This window comes from Cynoglossus semilaevis, chromosome 1, assembly GCF_000523025.1.
Source record: "Cynoglossus semilaevis isolate Cse_v1.0 chromosome 1, Cse_v1.0, whole genome shotgun sequence".
In the NCBI taxonomy this organism is placed as follows: domain Eukaryota; kingdom Metazoa; phylum Chordata; class Actinopteri; order Pleuronectiformes; family Cynoglossidae; genus Cynoglossus; species Cynoglossus semilaevis.
The window spans coordinates 32131976-32145896 of NC_024307.1; the positions used below are offsets into that span (position 1 = coordinate 32131976).

At 39.3% G+C, this 13921-nt stretch overlaps 2 protein-coding genes across 3 annotated transcripts; one reads left to right on the plus strand and one right to left on the minus strand.

Moving 5' to 3' along the window:
- The first annotated feature begins 974 nt into the window (after positions 1 to 974).
- epoa (erythropoietin a) lies at positions 975 to 10298 on the plus strand. 2 transcript variants are annotated; one of them, XM_017037510.2, is made up of 5 exons: positions 975 to 1651; positions 6160 to 6290; positions 6395 to 6481; positions 7838 to 8002; positions 9298 to 10298. In XM_017037510.2, the coding sequence occupies exons 1-5, from the start codon at positions 1573 to 1575 to the stop codon at positions 9448 to 9450; spliced, it is 615 nt and encodes a 204-aa protein (XP_016892999.1). In that variant the 5' UTR covers positions 975 to 1572; the 3' UTR covers positions 9451 to 10298. The 2 variants fall into 2 exon arrangements, with proteins under 2 accessions (XP_016892999.1, XP_024913721.1); XM_025057953.1 differs by lacking the exon at positions 975 to 1651 and adding an exon at positions 1669 to 2095.
- A 1580-nt stretch (positions 10299 to 11878) lies between these two features.
- Positions 11879 to 13921, minus strand: pop7 (POP7 homolog, ribonuclease P/MRP subunit). Its single transcript, XM_017033914.2, has 3 exons — positions 13899 to 13921; positions 13694 to 13792; positions 11879 to 13030 (listed from the first exon to the last, which is right to left on the minus strand). The coding sequence occupies exon 3, from the start codon at positions 12977 to 12979 to the stop codon at positions 12551 to 12553; it is 429 nt and encodes a 142-aa protein (XP_016889403.1). The 5' UTR covers positions 12980 to 13030; positions 13694 to 13792; positions 13899 to 13921; the 3' UTR covers positions 11879 to 12550.

Below are 13921 nucleotides of genomic sequence, written 5' to 3' on the forward strand. Positions count from 1 at the left end.
TCCATCTATCTATCTATCTATCTATCTATCCATCTATCTATATCTTTACACAGTTTGATGAAGGATACTGAGTCTTCCAGGTCAACTGACTTATTAAAAAAATAATTACAACACTTTAATCTTGGGTTTAAAAACAGAAAATATCACAGTTGTACTGTGATCTATCGAATATTACCACCATTTCATGCAAAGACTAAGACACAGCTGTAGCAATACACGTATTATCTTGCAATGGTCACACACAAAAACAGATGAGGACAATCTGTAGAGATGCAGATCACCCTCACCAACGACGTGTATAGTAATGAATAATGGTAATGATTTTTGAAAAACTATGACGTGTATAGTAATGACAAAAATAATGGTAATGATTTTTGAAAAACTATGAATGTAATACATTCAGCTCTTTTCAGAGAGAGCTGCCATCTTAAGTCAATTGTTTTAAGTTAAAGGGTTTTTATTACTATCTGCTCCAAACTGCAGAAGTGATAACTGGCCTACCCCTGTAAGGCAAACACTATCTCAACGTTTTACACCCAAAACATGTTGTAGTAAAGTGTTATTACGTCACTCGTTTCGCCTGGATGCCATTTTTTTTAAAAGATCTCTTAACAACACTCACAACAAAAAAAAAGATCTCTTAACAACACTCACAACAGAGAATCACTGCGTTTAAAAACAAATCTGTTTTCCACTGGTGAAACTGGAAATGCACAATTAGCCTGTTTTCAATTGATTGCCTGTTTCCTCATCCTTAATTTGTTTACCTTCGCAGGGCATTTCCTTTAATCACAACACAACAAAAGCTGCGTCAACCAGATCCAGTGCCACACCGACCTCTGCGTGCACGAGCGCCAGGGCCAGCGCGCTTTAGGGATGTGAGTGTGTCACGGTGGGTCAGAGGGGGTGGGTGTTTAAGGTACACCTGTGCGTCACACAGCCCACTCGCGAAGTGATGTCTCGTCAGGTACAGGATGCACTCTGCACACAACATCAACCCACTCTTCGTTATCGATCGGCACACATGCTCCGAGTAAACCTCACAATATTTTCACTTCATTCATCACGACCAACTCTTCCAGGAGTTTCAAGAACACGTTTAGAGGACGCGTGATGGTGCGTCTGCGTTAACACCCGTGGTCAGTGAACGCGCCCTCTCTTTAAAAAGTGATCTTCAGAATGAACTATATCTTTTAATAATCTATTTGACAGCAACATAAACCGACGTTTCGCCTCCCGATGTCTTTGACTGTAACAGCTGACTGTCTCTGAGAACCATCCAAACAATGGATGGGAAGTCTCTGCGCTGCTTTTTTGAGACAATATTTACTTTTTAGAGCAACTGTTTTATAAACAAGGATGGCCTATTATTTGGATCACAATGAAAGAAAACATTTTCGTCTTAGGGGGGGGGGGGTAGATTAGATTGTCGTCACAGAAAAAACAGTGCCACTTTACTTTTCAAGTAATTAATAAAAGAACAAACAAACAAAAAAATCAAACAGGATCAGTTTTTAGAAACACCTACCGGATAAGTGCAAGAGATTCACAAAAGAGCTCCGTTTCCAATTAATGAGCAATAGACGGACCTATGTGCCAAACCGCAAGGAGCCAGTGAGAGGCTATGAAGATACCGCTATGGAGTTTCCCAGTGAGTTATTATGGACATGCCTTAATGTTTTTCCCCTGTGTAGCCTGCCTTTGGTCATTAGTCTATTTTTACGCTTTAGGCAAAAGCACGGGTTGATGTTTAACCGCACCCCGCGGTGCGCCTTTTGCTCTTCGGTTCAATCACGTTATCGCTAAATCCTCGGGGGAGGCAAATAAAAGGTTTTGCCAAGGCACAGCAGTGATGCTAAATCTGGTAGGTGTCTTCAGTACAGATCCGTGCAGACCACTGATCTGAGCTGCTGCACACGCTGTGGGATCCGGGACCCGCTGCGCATTTTTCCGCGTCGCCCTGACTTTTGACTGGACACGACTGGATGTGCCCTCTCGTTTGAGACGTGACGCGTGTGCGCCTTTTGTTCACTCTTTCACGATGTTTTTAAAAGATGTGGCACCTGCTTGTAGATGTTGCAGAAATCGTGTAGAGGTAAGAGCGCTTCAGTGTTGTACAATGTGCTGCATCAGTCTGTATAATTGTAGAGTATCCATGGTCATTTAGCAAGGATCCATAAAGTATGGATGGATTTTTATGTATTTGCCTTCTGTTTGTGGGTTTCTTGTGATTGTATTTTTTTTTTTAAATCAGACGTCTGCTCTCCTTAATGCCGTCTTTCAACTTTCTAACAAACTCCAGTACCTTCTGAACACCACTGAACACTATTTATCATTTCATGGAAATGGTGTGCCTCTGCGTGTCATGCTGTTTCCCAGAAAACGCATGCACATTGAGCTATACTGCGCAAAACTATAATATTCTCAGTAATCTGTGAATTATTTTATTCACCATATTATCATTTTCTAAAAAAAAGTACAGAAACTTAATAAATGCAAATAACCTTCATTGCTGTTGAAGCTGACACACGACATGATGTTGGAGAGATTTAGGAGTTTAATTTTTTACTTTTGTTCACTTTAGTCACTATGCTGTTCCATGACAAGTCAGTGGGTTTATCTAAGTACGTAAGCTGAGAGTGCAGTCTTTGTCCGGCTCGTCACATCCTTATGTCAGCAGAAAGGAGGATTGAGTCGAAGATGACATGAGGAAATATCAGTGGATCCAAACAGGACCTTATGTCACCGGTGTGTCATTTGATATTGACTCACATGTTTGTCATAGGGAAACCCTATGAAATAATGGTAGGAATGAATTATCTCCAAGCCAAGATCTATTTAAATAGTATCTCATTGTCAGTGCTTTGTGCCATTTAGCCGAACAAGAGCCACACATGTCCACCTGCTTTACACATCTGAGTTTAAGTAGCACGTGTCAAAGCCGCTCTTTCACACAAGCATCCGTTCAACTCTCTTTAAAGCATCTGTCACCTATTCGGATCGGGGCTTGCTGTTACTCAAGCACTGCCACTTGCGGTCCACAGCTCCCAATTTAAAATAGTAACATGACTTTGGCAGCTTACGCCAGAAGACAATACTGCATGCTAACATTTAGTTTGGCCACAGTCCTGGAAAGCAAATCCCCCCACCGTAAAGAGAGCAGGGAGAGATGGAGAGAAAAGAGTAAAGGGGGGACGCACGCATCTGTGCTCGTGCACACGCGGCTCAGATCGATCCATTCTCACGTAGGCAATGGCGGAGGTGAAAAGGTCGCTGGTAATCCTCAAGCTGAGTCACACACACTTATTTAACAAAGTGGCCGCATTCTAGAGAACGGCAAAAGCCAGGGCATTCATTAACTGCAAACATCACTTTGAAACTTTTCTATTTGCTGGATTCATGTCAAAATGATTTAAGAATGTTTTTTTGAATGTGGAGCCATAATGTAGAAAGACCTCCTAGTCTTGTATAAACTCTAAGGTGGAAGTCTAAGAAGGACCTTGCTGAGATACATCTACTAGTAAATTTCAGTAGTGGCAGACCTGAGTGTAGCGGCCACTTTGACAGCCAGCAAGAGTGACAAATGGCCCAAAAATATAGTAAAGGACATTTGTATTGTATTGTCTCGGTTAGTATCAGATTTCTGCATTGCTTTTAACCTAAACCTATAAGTAACAGCGATCCTATAAGGAGCCCAACGCCCCCAATTTTGTTAAGTCATTAGCAACTGGACATGTTCCTATATTCAGTGAATGAGGAGAACATGCGTTTATTCAAAATGGAATTAGTGCTTAGTTTATGTTAAAACAGCAATCTCAGCACAAAGACGTGAATTACTGCATGACCACCGGGCCTTGGCCCAAAACAAAGGACACAGGTCCGAGTTTCAGTGGATTTCAGAGTTTCACTGTATAATCCAAAAGGAAATATTTAAATAAGAATAACTGATGCAAAGCAGATAGGGATAGTGTACTGGCAAAGAATACTGAAGGACTTAAAGACATCCTACCAGAGGAGTTGGCGGAAGTAGCTAGATAGAAGAGAGATTCCTCTGCCACTGTCATCCAAATGAGACAAGATCTTTTTTATTATTATTATTTTTCCTTTTTTGAATAAGTAACCTAAGTAGGGTTAGGTTGAACTTTATTAATCCTGCACTGCAGAAATTATTTGATAATTCTGTGCAAATGTATGGACTGAGCCCTCAGGAGAAGGCACAGGTTGCAGCTTATCAGAAGCCACACTGTAGTTAAGAGCTTCTGCTGCACAGGCTGATGTAAACTGTTAATTAGCAAACAAGGACGCTGTGCTTCCTACATCAACAGTTGCTGCAACCGATGGCTACTACCATGATTGGGGGACACCTGAATTGGGTTGAAATTATTGGGAACCCATAGCAGAAACCATTTTTCATTTATGTTAATCACGACCTTTCATCAACACCTCACTGCTGTATCGCTGAGTGTATTCAGTTTACAAAACATAGGCAGCGGTTCTGCTACCATGTGCAGTTTTTCAAATACGGACTGGTTCCTCGTCTATGAAGCACAATGAAAACAGATGTTCAAATGTGTTCAAACGGATTCCAAGTACCTTGACTAATTAGTGGCTGCCAACCTGTAACATCATTTAACGATTTAAAACTGAATTCATACTAGTTATCTCGATCTGGACCCAGTTTGACCTGTCGTCTTTGGAAAATCCCATGTATTCACTCTCATGCTTTTGCGTCACACATTTAGGCTGATGTGAAAGGATGCATTCAGCATCTGGCACGGAAGAATAAGGCTCGATGCCCACAGGACATAAACGGCAGAAGAACTCTGTTTGACTGGTTCAACTTCAGCTTGGACATACTTTCCATTTGAAGTTTCTCTATCAACTGTCTACGTAACGTCACATTCACTAGTCTGATTTTACTAAAAAGAGCCTGGCTACTGTACATCCAATTACATGATCAGAATGTTAGTGTAGCTGTGTTTGCTTGAGACATGTAATGTTGATTCAATAATGAATCAGATGACTCACATACTGCGCCACATTGAGACGTGTCAATGGGGATTTTGGATACGATACATTATATATATATAAACATTATGACATAATACGATATGCTATGAAATGATAAAAAGATGCAACTTAAGACCTTGCATGGCCAAGGAAAAAAAAAGAACGAAAGCATACAGCTTAAACATACAGTGAACACAAGCACATTTAGCCAATCAGAGCATGACAGCAATTAGAAATAGTAATCATTGTATAATATTTAACAGAACACTATATTTTCTTAAAAAAAGTATGATTGTTATTTTGGGGGGTTGGAGAGGGTTATTATTCTGACAAATTATAGTTGTCACTCTTTCACAAAGACATTTCTTTATCCTTAAAACACTAAAATCTTACTCAGCATTGGAAAATGTGGCATTTGTCAACAGCGGACAGGAGTTTCACAGGAGACTCCGAACAAAACGTTTTTTGACAAAGGAACAAATTTAAGGCAACAATGTAACTGTAAATGTTTAAATGGTTGCTTTCTGTTTACAAGTTAACATAGTGTTATATAAACTGGTCTATAGCAACACAAACCCAGAGCTTGTAGCATATTTATGTTAATAAAAATGTCACAAAGGAGACAGAACCTTCTTAGCAGCCTACAATCCATAACTACGATCATGTCATTATGAGCCTCTTTATGTTTATTCTAATAAAAGTATTTCTTCAATTTATTTATGTATTATATTGTATCTTTTTTATGTTCTTGTGTTTTATATTAAGAATATTATCGTAACTATAGTTCTGAACAATTTGCTAAAGTCATGTTTGGGCGATTGAGTCTCAGTTTCCAGTTTGAGAAGATTTAAGATTAAGTTTAACTGGCAGATAAAACCCTCAGCAACTTCAACTTCAGAGCTTTTAGAAACCATAACAAGACCTGGGTATATAGAATTGTTGGCTTATTTATACTTAATCACTGAAATGCCCATAAACATTGTCCAGTAATTACCAACTATTGAAACAAGGAAAATATTTATAGAAAGTCTGTGTTTGTGGGTTAATTTGTATCTTACATGTTCTCCTGAGCTGCGTCCTTGTTCAAACATGTCATCACGTGGATTTTGATGTAGCCTTTGAATTGCTGTGTCTCTCTGTGATGTGCAGGACTTCTCGCCTTGTTGCTGATTTTGCTGGAGTGGACCCAGACAGGTCTCCTGTACCCTCTCAGGCCGATCTGCGACCGGAAGGTCCTAGAACTCTTCATAAAAGAGGCAAGAGATGCTGAAGATGCTATGGTGAGAGAGAAAAGCATACATGTAATCAGACTATAAAAAAAGTTAAATGCTGGAATGTTTTATTGTTTACCTACACCTATGCTTTTGCTGCTCTTTTTTTGTAGAAGTCCTGCAGTGATGGATGCAGCCTATCAAACTCTGTCACAGTTCCTAAAACCCAAGTCGTCTTAGACTTATGGGAACATAAAAACGTAAGTAAGCTGGCAAAACAAAATATTCTTTAGATTAAACATTGTACTTTTATCACATTGTAACCCATCTATTTTGTTAACGCAGAGCACATAGCCCCCTTCTTGACCTGCAGATGGTAATAGGTACATATTTGAAAGCTTCATCCCATTATTATCCCATTATTATAGTTTACTGATGTAGAACGTTGTTTTAAAAAATCTATTTATCTACAATCAAACAATTTAACAATTTAAAAATTAAATAAATTACCACGGGGCATAACAAACGCACATGATTACAGACATGTGAGAGCCCTCTGCGTGTGGGTGTTGAATGAGCCTAAACGAATGCTAAAGACCTAGCGCCTGGCTAGCGCTAAAGCAGACTTCGTTAAACGTTCTAAGCCGTAAATAACTACATACTACATAACTAAGAAAAGATACTTGGTTGCTTAACCCCGCTTTATGAAAATAATAATTTTAAATGTTTACAGAAAAGTACGGGGTTAGGTTACTAATCCTGTTAGCTTGACAGCGAGTATATGAGGCTCAGAGGGATATTGCCTCCACCTGGTGGAAATGTTTTTCAGTGCAAAATATTCCATTTAAAATGAACGACGGGTTGACGTTAAACTAATCTATGGTTTATTTGTGAGAAAATTATACATGCTTTAAGCAGCTACAGATAATACACCAATAGACAATATCTTTAACCAACATTGATTGATTCAACCAAAACATTGATTATGTGCCTGATTGTACTGTGTAAATCCACTCAAACAGTCAAAAACCAGATTAAACCAATGATAACTTTATCTTAGATTATATAAACATTTAGAAAAGAGGCATACAATATATTTTTAAAAATTCCAATACTATATTTAGGAAGATTTGAACTCTTCACAAACTGTATTTCTGTTATAAATTGATCCACTTTTTTTATTTTCAATGTCCAACATTTCCAATGCAATGTCATGGTAAATTTTGGAGACAATTTTCCCTTTCATTGACGTGAAAGAGACAAACTAGCTGGATCATAGATTTTTATGATAACTAGATCGAAATTCAACCTATGATGTACAATCCTGGTCCCCTATTTTACTGTAGATGAGCACCTTGTTCCATTTAGGGGGTGCTATTCTTACACGTCCAACAGCTCTACCAATTATGTTTTTAGTGGATTTACACAACATCATCTTTGTAAACAAACTCTGCACAGATATTGCATGACACATTAAAGTGTCCAGAGGTAGGGTAAAATCACAATGTTCTCTACTTAGGTATTCTGTTGGTGTTGTACCTGCTTTGCTTGTTTCCTTTCTCATAAATTAATATACTGTACATTGTAACACCTGATATTTCCTCGCTTTTCACAAGGAACTTGAGAAAGCCCAGGAGGTGCAGTCTGGCCTATGGCTTATAGAAAAGGCCCTGAATTTGCTACGGACCAACGTCAGAAACACAGCACTGCACAGCCATATAGACAACTCTATTAGAAATCTGGGCAGCCTCAACGCTGTTCTGCTTCGTCTCAATATCCAGGTGAGTTCAATTATGTCAGTTTAGTTGCAAGTGCGGAAAATCAAAGAATACTTTTATTACCTTTATAATCAGGGGATTAGTCAATTCATGGCACACCACGCAAAATACAGCTTCACATGCACACACTCAAAACTACAGCCTAGCAAATGTTAAATCATTCATGTCCTGTGATAAAGATTCACGTGTTTATAATAACATTTTAAAAAGTTTTGTTTAATTAGTGCTGCACCCAAATAGTGCAGTGAATGAGGTTGATTTGTAAACATAACTAAGTAGACCTGAGTCTACTTAGAGTCATGTATGCACAGATGTGTTATGTCATTTATTAAATAATGTGGTGACTTTTTATTCACTGCGTTGGATTCTGATGAAACTTGGCAATAAAGGAATGTCATGGGACTTCAAGCTTTAGGCACCTAACTGTTGTAAGTTGTGACAACACTGCCTTTGAAATGATTCAGGCCCACACTGCAAACAGACCAACAGAATATGAGTGAGCAATCTGTCCAGCTTCTGGGGTCCTTGAATCTTAGTCACATGGCAACCAACGAGAAAAAAAATCAAGAAAAAACATGAAGAATGTACGTTTGTTATTTAAAATACAAATATATGTATGTGGGTCAATGACATGCATATTTTTATGTTAATCTATTCATGACATCTTTCACTTTATTCTACAAACCTTATTTATTTTTTAATACATTATTCAACAAATTAAAATAATTGTGTTCGAAGATTTTCATCTCAAACCCCTAAGATATCAGGTGGTGCAAGTGTCTGAGCAAATGAGCAGAATAGTGTCTGGATCTTTTTTTTTTTTTTTCTAATATCAATAGTTTTCAAAGTGTTAAAATAACTGCACGTTTGTCCAGCACTTTACATTTCTTAAATATCAGCCTGGCACAATGATAAACAATGGATATTTATGTTGAAGTGAACAGACAATAGCTGTTAACAGGATGTTAACGTGCCAAAGGACCCTAAATGACCCTTGAGACTCAGCTGAAAGGTTTGTAGATTTCTATCAAATGCTGATTTAAAAAAAAAATACTTTCAACTCATATGTAGGCTGGTAACTTTCCATGTCAAGAGGTAGAACTAATGCATATGTATACTGTTAAAAATGAGTTAAAACAGTAAGAAAGATATTCAATAAATTAGACACATTGTCCTGGACTCAAAAATATACCTATCATCTATATTGGAAATACTGAAGCTTTGTCAATTGAACCCCCAACACACACACTGTAAAGGGCCTTCAAAAATAATGTTTTGTTTTTTTTATCTTCTTTTAGGAATATGTTCCTCCTACAAATACAGCCGATATCAGTGGAACATGGGGAACCTCCTCTGCAACAGATCTCTTTCCGGTCTACATCAACTTCTTGCGAGGCAAAGTGAACCTCCTTCTCAAAGAGGCACAGGCTTGTCAGACTGATGTCAGCTGATCTACTGTATTGCACTCTGGGCAGAACGTGTTTCTGTTTCCAAAGTCAAGAGGAGAAAGTTGTTAGCGTTCTGGACGATGGTTGTGGCGTGGAAAGAAATTCACAGCTGTCCTTGCTAAAATGTAGGAAGAAAAAAAATCACAGCTAGACTGTGGATGGACAGGGGATTCTTGCACTTTGGACCGTTCATTTGTCCAATGGCCTTGGTAAAGAACAAAACGAAGCCTTGTGGATGCGTCGCTCCAATTGTTGTTCTACTGGCACTGGTTCTCTTGCACTTTGTGTGTGAATGTACTTCTTGTTTGTGTGAGTTACTCCACATAGCGAGCATTTGATTGTTTTACAGTACCTGGGTCTGCACCGACAATCGAGTGAGTTTGGGAGTGGAACGCTCACAACACATGTAATGCACCAGGAAAATTGGAGGATTTAAAGGCTGTGACTGGGTGATCATTTTTAAACATGACAACAAAACATAACAATTGTAATTGAAAAACAATTGAGGCTTCAACTTAAAAGCAAAAGTTCTAAGCTATCTCTAAAACACAGTTCTCATCTCTGCTTTTTAGTATTTTAATATATTTTTTATCAGTTGTTAAATAACTATTTATATACAGATTTTCTACCCTAAAGCTAATGTGTATATACTTTTAGCATCAGAGATTTTAGTATGGCTCTCCTTGCCTTGTGCTCAACCTTGATCACATTTTCTGAGGTGTTTTGATATACACTATATGACCAAAAGTATTGGCTCACCTGCCTTGACTCATACTATGAACTGAAGTGCCATCCCATTCCTAACCCAGAGTTCAATATGATGTCGGGCCACCTTTTGCAGCTATTACAGCTTCAACTCTTCTGGTAAGACTGTCCACAAGGTTGAGGAGAGTGTTTATAAGAATTTTTGACCATTCTTCCAAAAGCGCATTGGTGAGGTCACACACTGATGTTGGTGGAGAAGGCCTGGCTCTCAGTCTCCGCTCTAATTCATCCCAAAGGTGTTCTATCGGGTTCAGGTCAGGACTCTGTGCAGGCCAGTCAAGTTCATCCACACCAGACTCTGTCATCCATGTCTTTATGGACCTTGCTTTGTGCACTGGTGCACAGTCATGTTGGAAGAGGAAGGGGCCCGCTCCAAACTGTTCCCACAAGGTTGGGAGCATGGAATTGTCCAAAATGTTTTGGTATCCTGAAGCATTCAAAGTTCCTTTCACTGGAACTAAGGGGCTAAGCCCAGCTCCTGAAAAACAACCCCACACCATAATTCCTCCTCCACCAAATTTCACAGTCGGCACAATGCAGTCTGAAATGTACCGTTCTCCTGGCAACCTCCAGACTCGTCCATCAGATTGCCAGATGGAAAAGCGTGATTCATCACTCCAGAGAACGTGTCTCCACTGCTCTAGAGGCCAGTGGCGGCGTGCTTTACACCATTGCATCCGACGCTTTGCATTGCACTTGGTGATGTGCGGCTTGGCTGCAGCTGCTCGGCCATGGAAACCCATTCTATGAAGCTCTCTGCGTACTGTACTTGGGCTAATCTGAAGGTCACATGAAGTTTGTAGCTCTGTAGCAATTGACTGTGCAGAAAGACCTCTTTGCACTTTATACACCTGTGGCCAGGCCAAGGGATTAGGACACCTGATTCTGATCATCTGAATGGGTGAGCGAATACTTTTGGTAATATAGTGTAATTCATTCTGGCATGCTGCTGATTTCCATTGTATAGACTGTGCCAGATCTGTTTCTAACTGCATGTTAAAAAAAATAAAATCAGGTTCAGTTAGAGAGCGAGGGGGGAAATGGTCTATGAGGACTACCATTGTGATCACCATCAGGCTCTTTGATCATCATCTGCGTCACAGTTGACCAGTGTCAACAGACGAACGTAAACAACAGTCCGAGAAGATGTTGTGTTTAGCTCTTACAATTAACATCCTGTGGGACTCTAACTGCAAATAGTTTTCCAGAATACGATACTGATGATCCCTTCCTCCCGGCTCTGTTGTTCATACAGAAGGCAGGCAATCAGTTGGTCCTGGCAATTTGTGGTTCCTATTAAATGGAAACTAAACTCTTTCGGACTGGTGAAGTGTTCTTCCTGGCTTCTTCCTTATTTTTATATATTTTGTTGTGCAAGCTGAGAACGCTTTAAGGATGTTTGTACATGGTCTCGTTCCTGTATTGTTGTGTTGTTTTTTCCCTGTATGATTTACTATTTAAATACAAAAAATATTATTATTGCAACAAGGATGGGTAGATGATAGATGGCAGACAACAGGAGGAATAATGTCCTTTTGATTAAGTGTTTTTAAAAAAAATACCATTGGCTTTATAAGCTGAATACAGGCTGCTAGCAAAGACTCTTCAACACTCCCTGATAATTTTTTCCTGAATTTGTAAAACAGATGAGACATTTAGAGAAAAATTCATGCCAACATAATTTATTATTAATATTACTCTGACTAAACCATATGCATTACTTCCTACAGGCAAAGTGTAACCAATGTTAACATCAGCAGTGAAAATGACACATCGCTGAAAGCAAATGCTTTTCTACTTCTAACTGGGATTGTTCCATCCTATAAACCAGTTTCGAGAGGCGCATGTGGCTTTTCCAGAAGTCTAAGTAACTCACCAATGACATCTAGTGGCCATTACCAGCAACAGCTCGAATAGGAATTGGATTTTGGATTTATACTATTAAAACAAACAAAACTAATCCTTTGCACACTTCACATGTAAAAACACAGATGTATCTCAGATGCTGCCAGGTCAACATACACTGCATTAATACTTCATAATTAAATGTAATAATTAGCTGTACAACACCACAGTGGCATTCGACATGCAAACTTCAAAATCAAGATACTGCACATGACGTAAGTGAGCACAATGTACTCGGGCTAATGACACTGTCTCTGTTCAGGGTTTAACCATACAGACACTGGTTGAATTCTTGCCTGTCTGTTCCACTCTACAGTGTTCTTTCAATGTCATTAAAGGTCATTACAGAAAAGAAACCAAACACGTGATGTTTTCTTGTATAACTGGGCCTAGGTGGACTGTGCTGCATATACTGGGCACTTTGTCAATCATGTCACTGGGGTTCAGGGTAGAAAACCTTTATGTGAATGGCCGAGTTGTTGCGTGTTCGTGTCATGGGCTCCGCAGCCTCGTCAGGGTCCTCAGGCTCCAAATCGTCCACGAGCTCAACGGTAGAGGTGTTTGCTGCCAGCTGTAGTGCACCCTGGCTGCTGGCCTGGAGCTGAAGGGCAATATTAATAGCCCTATTAATGGCTAGACCGAGGCCATGGACACAGATCTCCCTGTGACCACCACCTTCTAGAAGCTTCTGACAGCGAGCCAGCTGTGCCCGGAAATCAGTCTTCATGTTAACGTAGACATCATTGCGCCTCTTTGGCAGTTTTCTGGGGAGCCGCTTTCTTAAGGTATACTCCACTGGGTCCATCTCTACACCAGTGGAGGTGGAGTCTGTATGTACGTGAGCCTGAGGGACTGAAGACATCCTGGGACTCTAGTTTGTTTTGCAGTGTCACTTGATTTAACGGGCCAAATGCTGTGGAAACCATAGTAACATTATTCCAGGTCAATTTAGTCAAAATGTATAAAAATGTTAAAATTAATAATTAATAATTTGACATTGCATGACAATGTAATTTGGAAAAATGACTTGAATGCTTCTCGTGTTTATTTATTTTTCTATTAGTTATTAGGAGTTGCTAAAAATGACATCCTTAGAAGATTTAATCTATCCTCTTCCACACAAGAAATAATTGCAACAAACACTGAAATTAATTTCTTAACCTTACTATCGAAATGCAAGAGCTTCAATTCTTTGTCAGCGCAGAAACACATTTTAGTGTTTGTAAATAATGGACAGAATACACAAAATACACTTCACTTGTGATGAGATTACCAAACTGCAAGTGAAAGACACGGCCCAGAAGTGAATAAAAAGAGGCTGGCTGAGCCGAGCACTTCATAGGGACAGAAGAATTAAACAGTACCAACAGTTCTTGACCAAAACCCTTCTACGTAAATGTTGCAGTGTTTTACAGACCTCAGTGATTGTACAAGTTCACTGACTCGGAGACGAGAGAGACGCATCAAACATTATCATTAACTAGAACAGTGGCAATACGGCTTGTAAAATATATGCGTAACCATGTTAGCATTTCATTGGGAATGCGTTCGAGTAAATTCCATAAAACAAACTCACCGTCTGTCTGAGGAAGGTGTTGAGTAAATGTATTAATTCTCTTAATACCGTCTCTTCATAAGCGTCTGTGGACACGGAATTCCATCTACAGTGACATGGCTGAAAGCAAACAGAATTTTCTAATCAAGTCGCCGTGAACCGGAAGTACATTTAGGGGTTAAATCACCAAAACAAAACAGACATATTTGATAAAAATTTCACCAACCGATCTTAGCATATTGTTCTACC